This window comes from Dromiciops gliroides, chromosome X, assembly GCF_019393635.1.
Source record: "Dromiciops gliroides isolate mDroGli1 chromosome X, mDroGli1.pri, whole genome shotgun sequence".
NCBI lineage: Eukaryota > Metazoa > Chordata > Mammalia > Microbiotheria > Microbiotheriidae > Dromiciops > Dromiciops gliroides.
In genome coordinates this window covers 80,217,922-80,236,665 of record NC_057867.1, presented here as the reverse complement: position 1 = coordinate 80,236,665, position 18,744 = coordinate 80,217,922, and the positions used below count along the sequence as shown (strand labels likewise).

Sequence of the window (18,744 nt, the reverse complement as noted above, 5' to 3'; positions counted from 1 at the left end):
GTTTTATTGTTTCGAGTGGGTCCTTTTAGGTGCCAGGGCCATGTTGAAAGAATCGAAGAATTCAGACAGGTAACTGAGAAATGAGCCTTTTTATTGATGAAGTCAGCAGGAATTGCTAGCCTAAGATTCTACATAAACTGAACAAGGCCAAGGCCTGGGCTCTGGGGATCTGCTCAGCTTCTTCCAGCCCTCAAAGAGGTTTATGGGAGAAGCATCATAAACAGAGCCAAGGCCTGTGCTGGTACAGGGCCTGCTTCCCCACTTCCGGACAAGTCGCTCAATTCTTGACCAGAATGAGGAACCAATAGCTTCAGGGGTAAAAACAGCCCATAAATAACTTCTGAGCACATCATGTCTCCCATTACAGGTTTAGCAGAGTTCTTGTTTCAGCCTTATTCCCTAATGATCTAAGTGGTTGTCAAAGTATCCCTTCAATAAATAACCTCATTTCTTACATGTGAATCTGTTCAACCTACAAGTACTCTCTGCAGGAACCCAGTTGTGAGAAAAATAGAAGCCTTCTCTTGCTTCTGGAAAGGGCAACTATGGGCCAGACTTATCCATAAAGTAGAAAATGTGGAACATGATGAATTCATTTGAAACTCATGTAAAAGCAGCTATTTTCCTTAACTGTCTCATTAGAACAAGTAGCTCATTTAGCAGTGATTTTACTGTTTGATCAGGTTTCTTTGGAAATTTCCCCTTCTCCCAAACAAGTCATTAAGTAGTTCTTAAGAGTCATTCATGATTGTTTCCAAAGGTCTCCAAGAGGTCCAAAGGAGCGGTCCATTTCATGAAGCAGGCTCGGGGCTGGTATTGGCATTGTCATGATGAAGAGTGGCTCCTCGGGGCATCACCTCAATAATGCGTGGCTTGTCGATGATCCGCGCCGTCTGGTTGCCTTTCTCCACAATGCCAATAATCCAGGCCTGATGACCCTCTCCATATTTGGGAGACTTGATTTCTGCACAGAATCGAGCTGCTTGCTCCCGAGGCAGACAGATCAGCAGCCCCCCTGTAAAAGAGCAGAGAGGCCCTCACTACTTCAAAGCCAAGCAGGCTTTCAGTTTCACTCCTACACTAAGCTCTTCTGAAGCACCATTTGCCCTCAATGGCCTATCTACAAAAGCATGTTTCTTGTACTTAGAACTTCCATCAACACAGCTCTGGTGCGTGTCTGGGCCCCTGAAGGGCAAAGGCTTTGCCCACCATGGCCAGTGTATTAGGGCTGCACCTCAGAGGCTATAATTCATATCTAATCTGATGCCACAGAGGTAGCATAAGTGACAGGACCGAAGAATGTGAGTCTGGGTGCCTTGTAGTCTGGGCATACTTCAGAGGCTCACGGGGGAGAAAGGAAGGTTCTAAATTTTTAATTGACTTTCTGTTGGGGTGGGGAGGGGAATGGTGTAGACAACCCAACACTCATAGCATGAAGAGTGGGTCTTTTTTAGCACCCACCTGAGGTTTCTGCTGATGTTCCTTGGAGAAGCCCAAAACGGCCACTGGCCTTACTGACAGCTGCCATCTTGGCAATAATGGGCAGATTATGAATGACAAAGGACACTTCACTCCTCTGTTGTTTTGCAAGGTTCTGAGCATGTCCCAGGATTCCAAAGCCAGTAATATCAGTAGCTGCATGGGCGTTAAATGTGTGCATTAATCCTGCAGCTGCAATAGAAGAGATTGTAATTTGGAGAAAAATGTTTGGAAATAGTCGTCCCAGAACTCAGTTTGTAACATCTCACAAAGATCACACACTATGACCAGGCTGGATTTATACCAGGAATGTAGGGATGGTTCAATACCAGGAAAACTAAGCATAATTGATCTATCGATTACAAAAAAAAACCCCCAAAATCACAGTGAGTTCAACAGATGCAGAAATAGTTTTTGACAAAATATAACACTCATTCCTGTTAAAAACACTAGAAAGCAAAGGAATCAATGGAGTTTTCCTTAAAACAGTAAGTAGTGTCTATCTAAAAGCAAGACCCAGCATGATCTGTAATGGGGAGAAGCTAGAAGCCTTTCCAATACCATTAGGGGTGAAGCAAGAATGTATATTACCACCACTATTAGGCAATATTCTATTAGAAATGCTAACTGTAAGAAAAAAAAAGTTGAAGGAATAAGGCTAGGCAGAGAAGAACCAAAACTTAACACTTTGTGAAGTGGACATAATGGCTTACTTAGAATCAACTAAAAAACTAATTGAAATAATTAACAACTTCAGCAAAGTTGCAGGATATAAAATAAACCCACACAAATCACAAGCGTTTCTGTATGTTACCAACAAAATCCAGCAGGGAGAGAGAAAAAAAATTCCATTCAAAATATCTACAGATATAGAATATTTGGAGTCTACTTGCTAACACACTCAAAGGAACTATAATGAATACAATTACAAACACTCTTTGGACATAAAGACATCTTAAATAATTGGAGAAATATTGGGCTCATGGGTAGGCTGAGCCAATGTGATAAAAAAGACAACAGTCCTTAAATTAATTTGCCTATTTAAGGCCATACCAATCAAACTATCAAAGAATTACTGTGTAGAGCTAGAAAAAAAAAAATCGTCTATCTGGAGGAAAAAAACCTCAAAAATATCAAGGAAATCAAGTTTTTAAAAATGGGAAGGAAAGGGGCAGCTAGGTGGCGCAGTGGATAGAGCCCTGGAGTCAGGAGTACCTGAGTTCAAACACACACTAGCGGTGTGACCCTGGGCAAGTCACTTAACCCCAATTGCCTCACTTAAAAAAAAAAAAAGGGAAGGAAGGTTGCCTAGCAGTATTAGATCTCAAAACTAGACTACAAACCTGTAATCAAAATGATCTGGTATTGCCTAAGAAACACTGGTGGATCAGTGGAATGGATTAGGTACACAATACACATAAATAAATGAGGACATTTACCTCAGTGTTTGGTAAACTCAATGATGGCAAGAACTGTTTGTATTCGACAAAGTAATCAGGCAGAAAGTAGGAACAGATCACTATCATGATGTATACCCAAATAAGGTTGAATTAGGTATATAATTAAAGGGTGACATTATAAACAAATTAATAAAGCATGGAAGAAATTACATGTAGGATTTCTGGACAGAGGACGAGTTCATGACCAAAGAAGTGATAGGTCCATAGTACATAAAATGGGTAACTTTGATTATATAAAATTTAAGTTTTTACACAAACAAAACCAATGCTACTTAAAATTAGAAGAGAAACAAAAAAAATGGGGGTGGTGGTGAAAGGATAGGAATAGGCAGTTTTCAGAATGAGAAATCCACACTCAATAGCCATATGAAAAAATGCTTAAATTGCCAATATTAGAGCAATACAAATTAAAACTTTGAGGTACTTACTGCCTTACACCCCGTATATTGGTTGACAAAAAAAAATGACAAATACTGGAAGAGCTGTGGGAAAACAGGCACACCAATAAAAGGAAGCCGTGAACTGGTCCAACCACTTGTTGGGAAAACAATTTGGAACCACGCCTAAAGGTATTAGACTCTGTATATACCCTTTGGCCCAGCAATACTGCTATTAGGTCTATACTCCAAAGTGATATTTTTGTGGTGGCGAAAAACCGGTAACTGAAGGGGATGCCTATCAACTAGGGAATAGCTAAACAAGTTATCGTAGATATGCATGTGATGGAATACTATTGTTGCTATGAGAAATAGAGAAGAGGATAGTTTCAGGAAAACCTAGAAAGACATATTAACTGATAGAGTGAAGTGAGCGGGATCAAGAGAACCATTTATACAATAACAACAATATTGTAAAGACGATGAACTCTGAAAGTCTTAGGAACTCTGATCAACATGGTGACCAACCACAATTCTGAAGGCTTCACGATAAAACATACTATCTACCACCTGAATGAGAAGTGCTACAGATTGAAGCGTATTTGCTTTATCTTTTTTTTTGGGGGGGGAGGGGGGAGAGATTTGGTTTTGCATGATTATACACATTTGTAATGGGCACTTTTTCTTTTTGCCTTCTCAGTGGTTGTGAGAGGGAGAGGATTTGAGACTGAAAATAAATTAGAAAAAATACAGACCAAAAAAGGGGGGGGGAAAAGATATGTGATATAAAATAACTAAAATAAGAACTTTCACAAAAAAGTGGGGTAGGGTAAGGGGGAGCTAATTGGACAAGGGACCTGAGAAGGGGATAGTGTAGAGTTGATCTATGATCTAGTTCACTCTGAGGTCAAGAGGAGGGGAGGAGAAGCAGAAGAAACAGGTGGCACAGTGGATAGGGCACTGGACCTGGAGTCAGGAAGACCTGAGAGTTCAAATCTTATATCAGACACTCACTAGCTGTGTGATTCTGGGCAAGTCACTTAACCTGTCTGCCTCAGTTTCCTCAAGTATAAAATGGGGATGGTAATAGCACTTGCTTGGCACATAGTAGGTACTTAATAAATGCTTATTTCCTTCCTCTCAGTTCAGGGATGATCTGGCAAAGAAATGGGAACTTGAGGGATTAAAGGGTGAGGTGTGGGCAAAGGACAGGGTTAGGAGTTTTGATGGCAAAGGGAAAAATGATGATCACATAAAGGAATCTGAGTCCATGAACATGGAAGTAGAACAGCTGTGGATGACTGTAAGCTCAAAGACATGAACACCTGTATAGTGGAGGTGCTGGTATCCTAGTTGCTTCTCAGTGCCACTTCTAGGCTCCAGCCCTCTACATCATCACAAGGAGCAAGGAATATTCCAATTTCCCTACCCTGCCCAGTGAATCAGCAGGTCTGAGTGGAAGTACAAGCAGTGCTGGGAAGCATGGCCAGAGGGCAAGAAGTGATGGAAGGAGTGAAAAAGGAGGTTTAAGACAGCTCATTTGTTAGCCACAAAGCAGGCATTCCAGAGTGCATGATGGAAGGAATGAGGGTTGGTGAGAAGTTTGTATCTGTACAAGGATGGCTGGGAGGTGCAGAATCACTGGGCTAAGTAGGGTATGTGCATTAAGCTGTTTAAATTTGCCTTTTTCTAATTAGTCATTTTGAATCTTTCCCCCATAGTTTGCATTTCTCCCTTTGAAAACGCCCTTTTCTTATCTTTTATTCACTTATTAAGGAAGAGCTTTGCCATTTAATATTAGGGTGCCATTTGTCATTTTGGAAGAACCTCCCTTCCATTCCACCCCCTGGCTCTATGAGTTATTTCCAGCAATGGAGATAGTCTGAGTCAAATTCTAGAAATATATCTTATGTCTGATGTTCAAATCCCTGAGAAGCAGCTAGGGGGCACAATGGAGAGAGTACTAGACTGGAGTCAGGAAGTCCCGAGTTCAAATCCCACCCCACACACTCACTAGGTACATGACCCTGTGCAAGTTACTTCATCTCTCATCCGGCTTCAGTTTCCCCATCTGTAAAAAACTGGGGATTCGAAGAGCACCTGCCTCCCAGAGTTGTGAGGATTGTAGCATTTTTTTTTTGTGGGGCAATGAGGGTTAAGTGACTTGCCCAGGGTCACACAGCTAGTAAGTGTCAAGTGTCTGAGGCCGGATTTGAACTCAGGTCCTCCTGAATCCAGGACCAGTGCTTTATCCACTGTGCCACCTAGCTGCTCCTGAGAGTTGTGAGGATTAATAAGCTAGCACTCTACAGGACTCTGCAAACCATAAAGCTCTATAAAAATGCTTGCTAGAAGCTAGTGATGTATCATCTGAAACAAAACCCTAGGCAAATTAGCATTTTCCTTGGTTATAATGTATATAAAGGCCTAGATTAAGTATGAGTTATTATTATCATCCAAAGACCAGGCCTTTAATTTATAATACAAGGTCAACACTGGACCAATAACTGAGATGCTTTACTAAAAAGAGAGTGAAACATTTAAGAGATAGTAATGACTGCTTCCCAGTTTTAAAAAATCTTCAGTAAGTATCATTGATTAGCCTAATATCCAAAATATATGGGAAACTGACATAAATGCATAACACTGACAGCCATTCCCTAATGGACAAATGCTCAAGAGAGAACTGTCCCCCCCCCCAAAGAACTACAAAATATGAGTAACCATAAAAGAAAACACTCCAAAATCCCTAAGCCATCAAATGGGTAAAGATGCCTAAAGATGGGAACAGTTAATGTTGGAAGGGCTGTGGGAGGAATAAGCACCCTGATGCATTGCTGGGGGAACTGTTCTGGATATCAATTTGGAATCAAGCAAGACGGTGACAACTATCCAGTACCCTCAGACCCAGCAATCCCACCATTTTCATATGTATTCGAGGAAGTCAAAGACAGAAATTCAGGTCCAATATACACCAAAATACTTATAGGAACACTCTTTTTTTTGTGGTAGAAAAAAACCTGGAAATTAAGTTGGGTACTCAATTGGCTGAAAAACTTAAATTGTTTATGAATGTAGTTAAGAAACAATGAATATTGACCCTAGGCAAGTCACTTTACCCCAATTGCCTCACCAAAAAACCCCAAAACAATGAATATGAGTAATTCAGAAAAACATGGAAAGATCTGAGGTGTTGTATAGAATAAGCAGGACCAAGAAATGTAAACAATGACAATAATGTAAATGGAAAAAAACCCAACTAAAACGAAACTCTCAATTAATGACAAGACCATGAAGATTTTGGGAGAGCAGATAGTGAAATGAACATCCCTCTACCTCCACAACAGAAGCAGAGGACTGCTGAAACAGAATAGTGGATACCTCATTGGATGTGGTCACTACTGAACGTTTTTGCTTAACTGTTTTTTTCTCTTACAAGGAAAGAGTCAATCTTGTGATATTGGTGGGGTAGGGAGTGGTTTTGAAATGACTTATATAAACAAAAGGAACCTGTAAAAAGGCTAATAAGACTTAGTATCCCTGATCAACACAATAACCACCACAATTCTGAAGGACTTATGATGAAACACGCTGCCCATCTCCAGAGAGAAACGATGGACTTGGAGGGCAAACTGAAGCAGGGTTTTTTTTTCCTTTCTTGCTCTACCCGCCTCCCGACTCCCTGCCTCCAAAAATGGACAATGTGGACATTTGTTTTGAATGACTATATATATCTGCAATAGGTTTTGTTTTTCTTGCTTTCTCACTGGGTGGAGGAAGGGAATTTGGAACTGGAAAAAAAAGAATAAAAAAGACGGATTTTTTAAAAAGGCTAACATCACCTCAAATGTGAGTTAGAGTACTACTGGTACAAGGGTTATTAACAGTATGAAGAAGCTATTCACTGGGCCTTGGGAAAGGAAAGATTACAGGACTTGGTGAGTCAGGGCTTCTAGTCTGAGCTGTATCGCTGTTCTCAGACAAGTCACTTCCCTTCCTTGGGCCTCTATGGGTCTCATCTCAGTTTTCCTAGCTCTTAAGTACACTTTGGAAGTGCTCTCCAGCTCTGAATTAGGATTCTGATGAGAACAGCAGAAAGAATGTTCGAAGACCCCGATAAGTCCCAGTTCCCACACTCCTTAGCTGTGTGTTGGCCAATTTCCTTTATGTCTCTTGATGACTCATTTGGTGATACTGAACACAGTCTACTCTATGGGGTTGCAAGGAAAGTGCTCTGGAGATGTGAGGTACTACCCAATTCTACAGGCTCTTACCAGTTCTGTTCAGCATAGCCATGTTAAACATGGCTTCTTGATAGGCTAACTCGACGTCTTCTTTGGACACCACCAGCTTTATTTTATTCCATCTCTCTGGCTGGAAAAGAAAAGTAATATCATCCCCAGAATCTTTACATGTAACGGAAAAAATAAAATACCTTATATGTTAAAAAAAAAATATCATCCCCAGACTGGAAACGTTTGGATTTCCCCAATGTCATGAGCCATAATGGCACCATTCTGATCTTTCTAGGTTTCCAATAATGACCTTAATGTCCTTAATCATTTAAGCCATCTAGATGCAGCCAGGATCCAAGGAACCGTCAGCCATCCTGTTAGGTGTTGGGCTAACAGCAAGGTCGAGGACCAAGAAGGCCTGAGTATATTACACAGGCAGCTTCTTTGATGCCAACTCTGATTCCGTAAGTGGTTTTGGCGTATTGGTCCAAAGTTCCAGAATCAGAGTAAGTTTTCTATTATCTATGCCTGTTCTCTCCCCATTTGTGCCAATGATTAAGGACTAACAATTGTTTGTCCTCATTTTAAGTGAAGGTAGGGGCAGAGCAGGGTGCTAAATGCTTGTGCCAACTGCTACAGTGGCAATTAGGTTATGGTTCTGGCTCATCATTTGTATGAATATGCCCCATTTCTGTTCTCAGGACAAACGGATCAAATTCATTGGCAGGAAAGCTGAGGTCCCAGAGGGGGCATCTTTCTTAGGAAAAGTCCAATGACAAAGCCAGAAATCCTGCACCAAAGTCTAAGTGTGAGGTTTTTCAACTATCCTTTTATCTACTGTCATTAGCAGACCTCTTCCCACGCAGGCCATAAACTGAGAGAAGCCAGTAGGCTGGAAGGGGTGGACTCTGGGCTCTGGCTTCATCTCTACTGTCTCTGACACTTTCTCTGTGAAGTCATAAGTCATAAGCCTTTAGTGATGATATGGCCATGGGGACAAAGCCAGACCCAGCACACTTCCTAGAAGTGGGAGTAACAAAACCCTTCATGATGTCTGCTCATAAGTAGCTGTTGAGTTAGTAGCTCCAGGGCCAGTAACTGGCCGATGAGATCGATATGAGCTTGGAATGCTCTCCCACAGGTTGGGCACGAATAATCCATGTGAACGTTTGGCTTGAGTACTCTGGCTTCTTCTCTGAATTCCCCAGGTTTTAGCCCAGTGCCTGGCCCATAGCAAATGCTTCCTAAAAGAAATCATAAAGCTTTCTTGTTACTCCTACTCAACAGTCTCTGAGCTTGTAGGAAGCGTGCTAGGTCTGGCTTTGTCCCCATGGCCATATCATCACTAAAGGCTTATGGCTCACGACTCCAGATTCCTTGCTTCCTTTTGTCCTTTGGTTCTCCCAGATGTGAATCCAGCAGCTCGGTGTCAGGGAGGCCAGCTTAGGTTCCCCATGCTTACATTATCCAGCCACTGGTGGGCATTGACAGCAACCTGGGTACCTAATGGTTTGGTCAACACGAGCACATCCCCAGGAACTGCATTGTCTGGCCTGGAAAAGAAAGCACAGCAGTTTGCTCCAGGCATACTTGGCAGCGCTTTTGAGCACCATATCTAAGTGAACAAATGAATGAATTTTCAGGAATCTACGCAGTCCCTATGGGGTTGAGTTGTGCTAAAGCTCTGTGTGCAAGTGCTAACACCTAGGTAGTGAGTACCCGTGACACCCCTTCCAACAGCAAAAAATGAACAAGGTTAGCTGCTTAGGGAACAGAGGGGCTAAAACATGGGCTGTGAGTCCCTGACTAGGCTGTGATAGTTCAGCGCTTGCTGCAATCTCTAGACAAAGAAGGAAGCAGCTGAGCACCAAAAGGAAAAGGACACAAGGAAGGGGCCCTTGAAGCCCAGAAGGCTTCGATTCTTCACGCCAGGCTACTAAATACTGCCTGTGGTCACAAAGCAGCCAAGGCTCTAGACTGCTCTTGTCAATTCAATTCCAACAATGATGAAAAAGTCCAGGGCAGGAGGGTCCATGAGTGGGACTTTGGAAAAGTAGCCCTTGTGCCAAAGTCTGCAGCTCATTCTGCTCTGGCCTGTGGTGCACAGGCTGGAAATGGCAAAATAATAGGAGCTAACATTTATATAGTGCCGACTATATGCCAAGCACTGTATTAGGTCCTTTCTATCTCGTTTGATCTTCACAAACCTGTCATTATGCCCATTTTACAGATGAGGAAACAAAGGTTACATAGCTAGTAAGTATCTGAGGCCAGATTTGAATTCAGATCTAGGCCCGAGCTCTGTGAACAGTGGTGCCTCCTTGCTGCTCCTCAGAATGTAGAGAGCAACGTCTATGAGGCCAAAGGGCTTTGTCTATAAAGGGGTTTCCTGATAACAACCCCATGAGCTCAGCATCTCTCAGGAATGTGAAGGTTTGTGAAGCTCTTTATGGATAGGGCCTCACTGGACCCTCACAATACTCCTGTGAGGCAGCTGCTACTATAATACTCTCCATTTCACAGATGAGGAAACTGAACCTGACAGAAGCTAAACAACTTGCTGAAGTAGAATCTGAATCCAGGCGTTGTTGGTGTCAAGTCTAGTACTCTCCATGCTATCTTCTCACTGAAATAAAGCAAAGGGACCACGAGAGGAGGGCTCCACAGGCCTCAGAGCTTTTGGAGGTATGGGGAGAAAGCTAGAAGATCCATTCCAGTGAAGAATTCATTCTCTTCTTTCTGCTCAGGTGGTTAGTGATCAAGAAAGGAAAGGGACACAAAGGAGAAGCTAAAAAATGAGGAGAGAAAGGGGCCCAGCTGAACCTCTTAATGGAGACAAAGGGGCTGGGCCACATGAGTGCCCTCAACTCTGGAATAAACCACCATTTCTGGGTGTCTACTCACATGATGAACTCACTAGGCTGACAGACCACAGTAGCAACACCTCCAATGATAATCCAAGGGTTTATCACAGTTTGGCCCCCTGTCACCGAGGTTCCTCCTTCTTCAGCAGCATCCCGAAAACCTTGGACTATCAGGGGCATTATCTTTTCTCGTTCCTGGAAGAGAAGTCAGTTCATCACGTTTTCCTCTGCCTAGCCAAATCTGGCTCCACCCCAGGGATGCTTTCACAAAGCTCAGGGATATTTCCCTGCTGCTCACCCCAGGACGCTCTCAGCCTGGTGACAGCTGCCTTGGTGTACTGAACTGTGTTCATTCTCATGTTCTCTCTCTCTCTTTTAATTGTTTTTTTTGGTTTGTTTGTTTGTTTGGTTTTTTTTTGGGGGGGTTGCAGGGCAGTGAGGGTTAAGTGACTTGCACATGGTCATACAGCTAGTAAGTGTCAAGTTTCTGAGGACAGCTTTGAACTCAGGTCCTCCTGAATCCAGGGCACGTGCTTTATCCACTGCGCCACCTAGCTGCCCCTCATGTTCTCTCTCCGTCACTCATACCCACACACCTCAACTTTATAGGTGCTGCCATCTCATCTCCCCAGCAGACCTATGAGCACCAAGGGGTGCTACAAGGAACCCCCCTCTCTTCAGCATGGTTGTGTCTCTCCCCAGGTATACCCTGGGGCCTCCTACAGAGAAGGCTGATGGCAGACTCTGCTGTGGCCTTCCACAGACAGTGAGCAATGGTAAGGCCCTAAGGGGATGGCCTGTAACAGGTACTAGGGACAAAGGAGCTTCCTTTCCATTGGCCCAGCAGCAAATGGAATAGGAGAGTTCTCAGGCATCTTCCTTGAGATTTTTGGCATGAGTACTTGGGTGGTACAGATCTACTCGGGGGGTGGTAGTGGTGGAGAAAACCAATTCAAATTTAGGTTGTACAAAAAATGTCTTTCCTATTGAAAAACCACAGGAGCACAGATAGAGCCGGAAGAGACCTGAGAAGTCCAACCTCCTCATTTTACATATAGAGAAACTGAGAACCAGAAATGTCAAGTGATTTGTCCAGAGTCACCCACCTGGTAAATTTCTCAGGTGAGATTCAAAGCCAGGTCTTCCAGAGGGCAAATCCAGAGTTCTGGTCACTGTAGCACCCAGCCTCCCCTAAATCACTACTATCCCTTGGCCAATAGGAAAGTTGTAAAAAATCAGAACCTTAGAAAATCAGTTTTACTTAAAGGTCTTCTCTCTCCATTCAAAAAGTATTTGAGTCTTTTCTTAAAAGCAGTATGATCCTACCAGTTAAAAAGGAAAACTAATTACTCAGTGAGTACACAGCCCTAAACTAGTGTATCCTCATGGGTCTTAAAATTTAGCCAAGGATGGCTGATGCTTTGCAGTGACCCATGACCTCAGGCCCACCTACTTCTTGGCAGTGTCTCACCCTTTCCCCCTTACCTCCTCATTCATCTTTTGGCTGACACTGAGGAGCATCAGCATGTTATCACAGTCAGTAATGCCCATGGCATAGAGGTCACTGAGCACATTGGCACAGGCAATCCGCCCCTAGAAAAAGAAGCATATAGTCAGTTAGCCCAAGAGGCAGCTGGGAGCCAGGGAGTGTGACCTGCAGGTGATAAGTCCCTTATGTAATATAAGGTGACCTGTTAACAGAATCATTCTCAATCCTGGGGCTGGGCCTGCAAACTCTTGGCCCTTCATGGGGCAGTAATGGACACAAAGAGCTAGAACAAAGCTTGTTTTATAGAGGAAGAAACTTAGCCCAGGTCAGACAGTGGACTGTTTACTCAAGTCTGGGCTGCAGGTCTCCCAATTCCTAGGCTTGCATTGTTTTGTTTTGATTTTGTTTTTGTTTTCTCTCCACCACCCAGCTTGTGGAAAGGCAAGGGCCTGAAAAACATCTGTACCGTCGGTGGAGTTGTGACCTGGGTCAACCATTCTGGAGAAAAATTTGGAACTAGGCCCAAAGGGCTATAAAACTGTGCATATCCTTTGGTCCAGCAACGTGATTGCTAGGTCTGTATCCCAAAGGGATCCATGAAAAGGGAAGAGAACCTACATGTAGAAAAATACTTATAGCAGCTCTTTTTGTGGTGGCAAAGAATGGGAAACTGAGGGGGTACCCACCAACTGTGGAATGATTGAACAAGTTGTGTTATATGAATGGAATGGAATTCCATTGTGCTATAAGAATGATGAAGGGAGGTGGCAGCTAGGTGATGCAGTGGATAAAGCACTGGCCTTGGATTCAGGAGGACTTGAGTTCAAATATGGCCTCAGACACTTGACACTTACTAGCTGTGTGACCCTGGACAAGTCACTTAACCCTCATTGCCCCACCAAAAAGAAAAAAAGAAAGAAAGAAAGAAAGAAAAATGATGAAGGGGATTTCAGTAAACCTAGGAAGACATATAAACTGATACAATGTAAAAAGCACTGTACACACTAACAGTCATATTGTAAAGCTGATATACTGTGAAAGATTTAGCTATTTTGATCAATACAATGATTTACGATGATTCCCAAGGACTCTCCACCTCCAGAGAGTTGATGAATTCTGGTTGCAGATTGAAGCATATTTTTATCTGTTATTTTTCTTGCTTCTCCTTCTGTCTTGCACCCCACCCCCCAACATGACTAATGTGGACATGTTTTGTATGATTTCACATATATAATGGGTATTGTTTTTCTTGTCTTCTCAATGGGTGGAAGAGGGAAGGAGAGAATTTGGAAATCCATGCTATGGTTTTTTGTTTTTTTGTTTTGGTGAGGCAACTGGGGTTAAGTGACTTGCCCAGGGTCACACAGCTAGTAAGTGTCAAGTGTCTGAGGCCAGATTTGAACTCAGGTCCTCCTGAATCCAGGGTTGGTGCTCTATCCACTGTGCCACCTAGCCGCCCCCAACTCCATGCTATGTTGAGGGCAACAGGCTAACTGAGCAGTGTACAGGGAGGGGGCTTTGAGTTTCTGCCCATTTGTGGTCCAGTTAGTGTGGCAGCTAGAGCCAATCCCCTTCAGGCTACCTGGTAGAAGTTTGTTTTCCTCTTCATACTCACCATCATGTAAGGGTCCTCAACCAAAGGGTAAAAGAAGTCTGTGGTTTGCACAAGTGAGAGACCTCCATGTCTCAAGGGAATCACACAAGAATCCATTCCTATCCCTATATGAGAGAGAAGCAATTTCAATGTCAGGAGCTGAACCTCTTCCACCGGGCCACTGGCCACTCCAAGCCTAATCCCTTCTCAACTATATCCTGCTTGCTTCCAAGACTAAGATATCAGATTCTTCCCGGGCTCAAACCCATTCCCCCTACTCCATAAGTTTTCAGAAATAAGTTATTTTCAATGCCAAAGAAGCCTTTGGTATTGTGATGGTTGTCATGAATTCAGGGCAAAAGGTCAATCAATCTCCAGGATAAGATTGGCCTCCCTCTCCATTTCCTGGTTGGATAAAGAAGGGCTGTGTGGCTAAGAGTTGTATACTTTCTCCATGCCAGAATGGGGGAGCATGACATAGCTGGAATCCTGGGGAGTTCAATGTCCCTTTCAGGATTATTTAGGAAACAGATTAGAAGTTCCTTTAAACACAACTGGTGATCCTTGATGTAAAGTAGGTTGCAAAGTTGCCTGTTCTCATTAGGCTATCTGTTTTTATAAGGGCATTAACACATCTGTAACTCAGGCAAATTAACTTAGAGGATGAAGGAGGACTTGATTTTTAGTTTGCATGGATAGCGTGGGCAGCCTTGTTAACTACTTTGCTCATAAAAACATCTCTATAAAACAGTACAATCTGAGGTCCTGTCCTATAAGCTTGCAAATCTAGCCTGAGTGCAAGGGCAAAAGGTAGAATTCAAGATTAGTTGTTATCTCTTCCTCAGGGCCTAAATGTTCTGTACACAAGAGGCACTGAAATACTCAAATGCGAAATCTTGATTTTGCCTTTATACAAGATGTACAAATTAAGGCATGATTTAAAGAAATAAAAAAAGCTGGGTACAGTGAGGTATCGTGTTCCCTAATCTGAACTGTTCTTAATCAACTCCTCTTAATTATTTCCTATTTATCCTATATATAGTTTGCTTGATATATATTTGTTTGCATGTTGTTCCCCCATTAGATTGTGAGCTTCTTGAGAGCATGGATACCTCCAGTGCGTAGGACAGCATGCGAGGGGCACACAGTAGGTGCTTAATGAATGTCTGATTAAACTTAACCATTTTATTAGGATTTGAGAGTTTAGAGTTGGAAGTGACCTTGGAGATCATCTAGTTCACCCAAGTGATTTTAGAGAGGAGGAAACTGAGGCCCAGGGCAGTCCACTGGCTTATCAAAGAGCATACATGAAAGCAAGCCCTGAGCTAAGTGTTGAACCCTAATCCAGAATTCTCTGCAGTGTAAGGCACAGCCCAGCACCTCTCCTTCTGCCTCTGGTTCTTGGACTCTGGAATTAGCTTTACCAGGTGACAGACTCTCATTCAGTCCTTCTCTGGAAAAACCAATAGCTTTCTGCTCTGCCTACCTAGGCACAACAAGCATGGATTATTGCCCTATCAGCAATACAACCTCAACTCTTAGCCCTTCCAGATCAGAAATGTAATTGACATGAAGACTTAGGTTTACTCATTAACTTGATCTTCATAGTACACCGCTGACCCCTTTTGATTTTATGCAGTCTTGATTTTAAAGAGTCCTGAAAGGACATGGGGCTTAGATTATGGGATTTAGAGCAGGGTGGTATTTCAGAAATCATCTTTGTTACCAGCCCCATCATCTTTCAGTTGAGACTGGAGCTGCCAGGTTAAGCGACTGGCCTGAGGTCATACAAAGTTAGAAGCAGCACTGCTTGACTGTTGTGTAACAAGTTGTAAGAGAAAGAGAGTCTCGTTTACCTCCAATGTTGGTGTTCCAACTCTGTGACCCTATTTGGGGTTTTCTGAGCATAGCAAATATAATGGAATAGCTTGCCATTTCCTTCTCCAGCTCATTTTACAAATGAGGAAACAGGCAAAGTGGATTAAGGGGCTTTTCCAGGGTCACACAGTATGTGAGCCCAGTTTTGAACTCAGGCCCTAGGCCGCACGGCTTGAATTTGACTTCAAATCCAGTTCTCTTTCCAGAAAGCTGACCTACATTAGAATTCTAGCTATGGAGGCATGTCATTTCCCCTCTTTGGGACTCAGTTTCCTATAACTGTTTACTCACTCAAATGGGGGGGGGAGGGGTTAACCAATATCTTGTCTGAGCCCCGACATTCCACATGCATCTAAATGCCCTCCCTGCTAAAGGGCAGATTTCCTTCTCCAAAATGGAAGTGCTGGAGGGGAGGAGACTAGAATCAAGAGCTCAATCATCGAAACCATTCTCTTTTAAGGATTTAAGTCAGTTAGGTACAGGGAAGAGTTCAGGAAAACGGGGATTCAAATTCCAGGCTCTGCCCCCTAATTCCTGGGTAACTGTAGGCAAGTTTCTTCTCCGGGCCTCAGTTTCCTCCTGTCAAATGAACTGGCCTCTGACCTCAGATCTGTAAATGTATTGAGCGCGAACCTTTGATGCCTTTCCCGAGTGGGCTGCTTCAAGCCCTCAGGAGTATCCTGAACCCCTCCCCGACTGGCCGGGGGGGGGGGCGGCTCGTGAGAGCACCAAAGGGCTCACTCTCCTTCCCGCCCCATGCTCTAGGGTCATCTGGCCCAGCACTTGTAGAGGTGATGCCTCCCCTGCCTCCTCCTTCCTCCTCCGGCCCCGCTCTCGCCCTCTCACACGACCCGCGCCCGCACTCACCCAGGGCCCGGGAAGCCGGGCTGGGGCCGTCGGGAGCGGCCCCTTCCTCGCCATCGCCGCTGCCGTCAGGCGCGGGAAGGAGCTCGGGCGCCGGGGCCGCAAGGGGCCGCGCCAGTCCCGCCAGGAGCGTGAGCAGCGCCTCCTGCGGGACCTTGCAGCCTCAGCCCTTGAGCTCCGAGAAGCCCGTTAGGCGCCAGCTCGGGCTCAGCCCCAGCGCCTGCGGCTCGAAAGGTCTGTAGGCGCCCGCAGAGCGCGCGCCCGCGGCCGCGCCCTCGGCCGCCGGCAGCGCCGGCAGCGCCGGCAGCGGCAGCAGCGGCGGCGGGGGGGGCGGTGCGGCAGCCATGGCGCCTGCTCAGTGCGAGGACCGCGGACCCGGCCTCTCGCCTCTCGCGAGGAATACCGGGCAACTGGTGCCTTTGAGAGAGCTCAGAGGAGACCCGGGCTCGGGCCCGCCCCACCCTGCCCCCTGCGTCAGCGTCCCGCCCCCTGCGTCAGCGTCCCGCCCCCTGCGTCAGCGTCCCGCCCCCTGCGTCAGCGTCCCGCCCCCTGCGTCAGCGTCCCGCCCCCTGCGTCAGCGTCTCGCCGGCGGAAACAGCCAACCAGAGACGGGACCCCGAAGACGGCTCCTAGGAGCTCCAGCCCATTTGAGGTCAGGGAGCCTGCCCCCCTCGGCCTCTCTGAATTTGGGCCTCCCAGCCAGATGAGGGGCATGGGGTACCCGAGCTCCCGAAGGGCCCCTCCGGCTCCAGGACTAGGGGCCCGCACCTCAACTACGTTTCCTCACTTTTCTCCCAGAAGCAGGCTCCCCAGCCTCTTCTACCCAGGGAAACTTCAACTGTGGCGCTCTGCGCATGCTCCTAGGGACTGCGCTCAGGTGGCCAGTCCCCCATTTCACCGGTATCTGTATATTATTTTGTATTTCTAAGGGGAAAGAAATACATCTTTATATAGCGCCAGGCACTGGGTGAAGCACTTTTTTTTTTGGTTTTTGGTTTGGTTTTTTTTGGTGAGGCAATTGGGGTTAAGTGACTTGCCCAGGGTCACGCAGCTAGTAAGTGTTAAGTGTCTGAGGTCGGATTTGAACTCAGGTCCTCCTGAATCCAGGGCCGGTGCTCTATCCACTGTGCCACCTAGCTGCCCCTGGGTGAAGCACTTTTACAAATATGATCTCTTTGGATTGTCACCATCACCCTAGGAGCTAGTATCTATCATCGTCCCCATTTTACAAATGAGAAAACTGAGGCCGGCGGTGGTTGATGAGCCCCAGGGTAACACGTTTGTCTGCCATGCCAACTAGCTGCCATAAGTGTACGTGTTGTTTCCTCGTTTGTTTTATCAAGTGTAAACCCTATGAGGAATTGTTTTTTCCGTTTCTTTATCTTTCTAACTCCCACATCTAGCACAGTTCCTGGCACATAGTACTTAAGAAATGTTTGTTTGTTGCTTGTCAGCATGAATGAACTTTTTTTTTTAATTGAACCTCTTGTGGCCTCAGTTTGTTCGGCTGTAAAATGGACTGAACATATTGGTGGTGTTGAAGTAATCTATGTGCAGGTGTTGAGTAGTCTTTCTTTTGCTGAGTCTCTGACTACATTGTGTGTTTTTTTTCTAGACCTTATCAGTTCTTACTCCTGTCTTGACTTAATCAGTGTACTTACTCTAAGTGGAGTACTTAGAAAAGGCCAAAGGAAACAGCTTTCTTTATCTGATAAGAGAAGGGGGCAGGCCTTGTACTTTTAAACTGTCTCTGAAGATTATGTGCTACATAGTTAAATTGGAAGGTATGTTCTGAAACAAAGGAATCCCAAACAACCTTACAAAATCATGATTTTATATTCCTCATATAAAGATACACAAAACTCTATTGGCCCTACAGAATTTTAGCTGCATGTGCTATTATACTCAGATAATTCCATGCTGCAAATTTGTTTCAAAATTCTTCACTTGGTAAATGTAACCAAATAGAATTCTGCCAAATTTCAGCCATGCTATGATTCTACCTAATTTCCTATATCAACAAGAATATCTATATAGCTGAAATAAAACTTGGAGATGGTGAGACATCTCAAAACGAATTGTTACAAGCATATCTCCCAATAGTGTTCATAATTTCATAGGCATAGAAATCTTCCCATTCTCCTTTGGTCTCAATGAGATCCAAAAGTTCCCTTTTTTCCTGTGGATTTTGATTAAAGGTGTATCTACTTATTCAGCACTTGACTTACTATCTTTGCAATCCCTCACATTTGTATATTTCCCAGTCATATTGATGTGGGATGGAATTAGGGTCAAAATGATCGTGAGTCATCCCAAAAGAATTACAAGACTCAGTGGCTCAGTTTCTCAGGTTTTATTGCAATACTGTGAGTGAACACAGGGAGAGAACCAGAAAAGTGGAAAGGTATTTCTCAAATAAGGAAAGGAAAAACAGTTATATTTATAGTATGGACAAATTGATTATCAGTCTCATAATAATCTCCACCTTAGGGAGGTACAGGGGA

General features: G+C 44.4%; 1 protein-coding gene across 1 annotated transcript; it reads right to left on the bottom strand.

Moving 5' to 3' along the window:
- Positions 1 to 70: 70 nt before the first annotated feature.
- LOC122733314 (selenide, water dikinase 2-like) lies at positions 71 to 16,601 on the bottom strand. The gene is made up of 8 exons (XM_043973624.1): positions 16,244 to 16,601; positions 13,520 to 13,623; positions 11,901 to 12,008; positions 10,456 to 10,610; positions 9,014 to 9,104; positions 7,591 to 7,690; positions 1,462 to 1,671; positions 71 to 1,015 (listed from the first exon to the last, which is right to left on the bottom strand). The coding sequence occupies exons 1-8, from the start codon at positions 16,584 to 16,586 to the stop codon at positions 792 to 794; spliced, it is 1,335 nt and encodes a 444-aa protein (XP_043829559.1). The 5' UTR covers positions 16,587 to 16,601; the 3' UTR covers positions 71 to 791.
- Between the last annotated feature and the right edge of the window lie 2,143 nt (positions 16,602 to 18,744).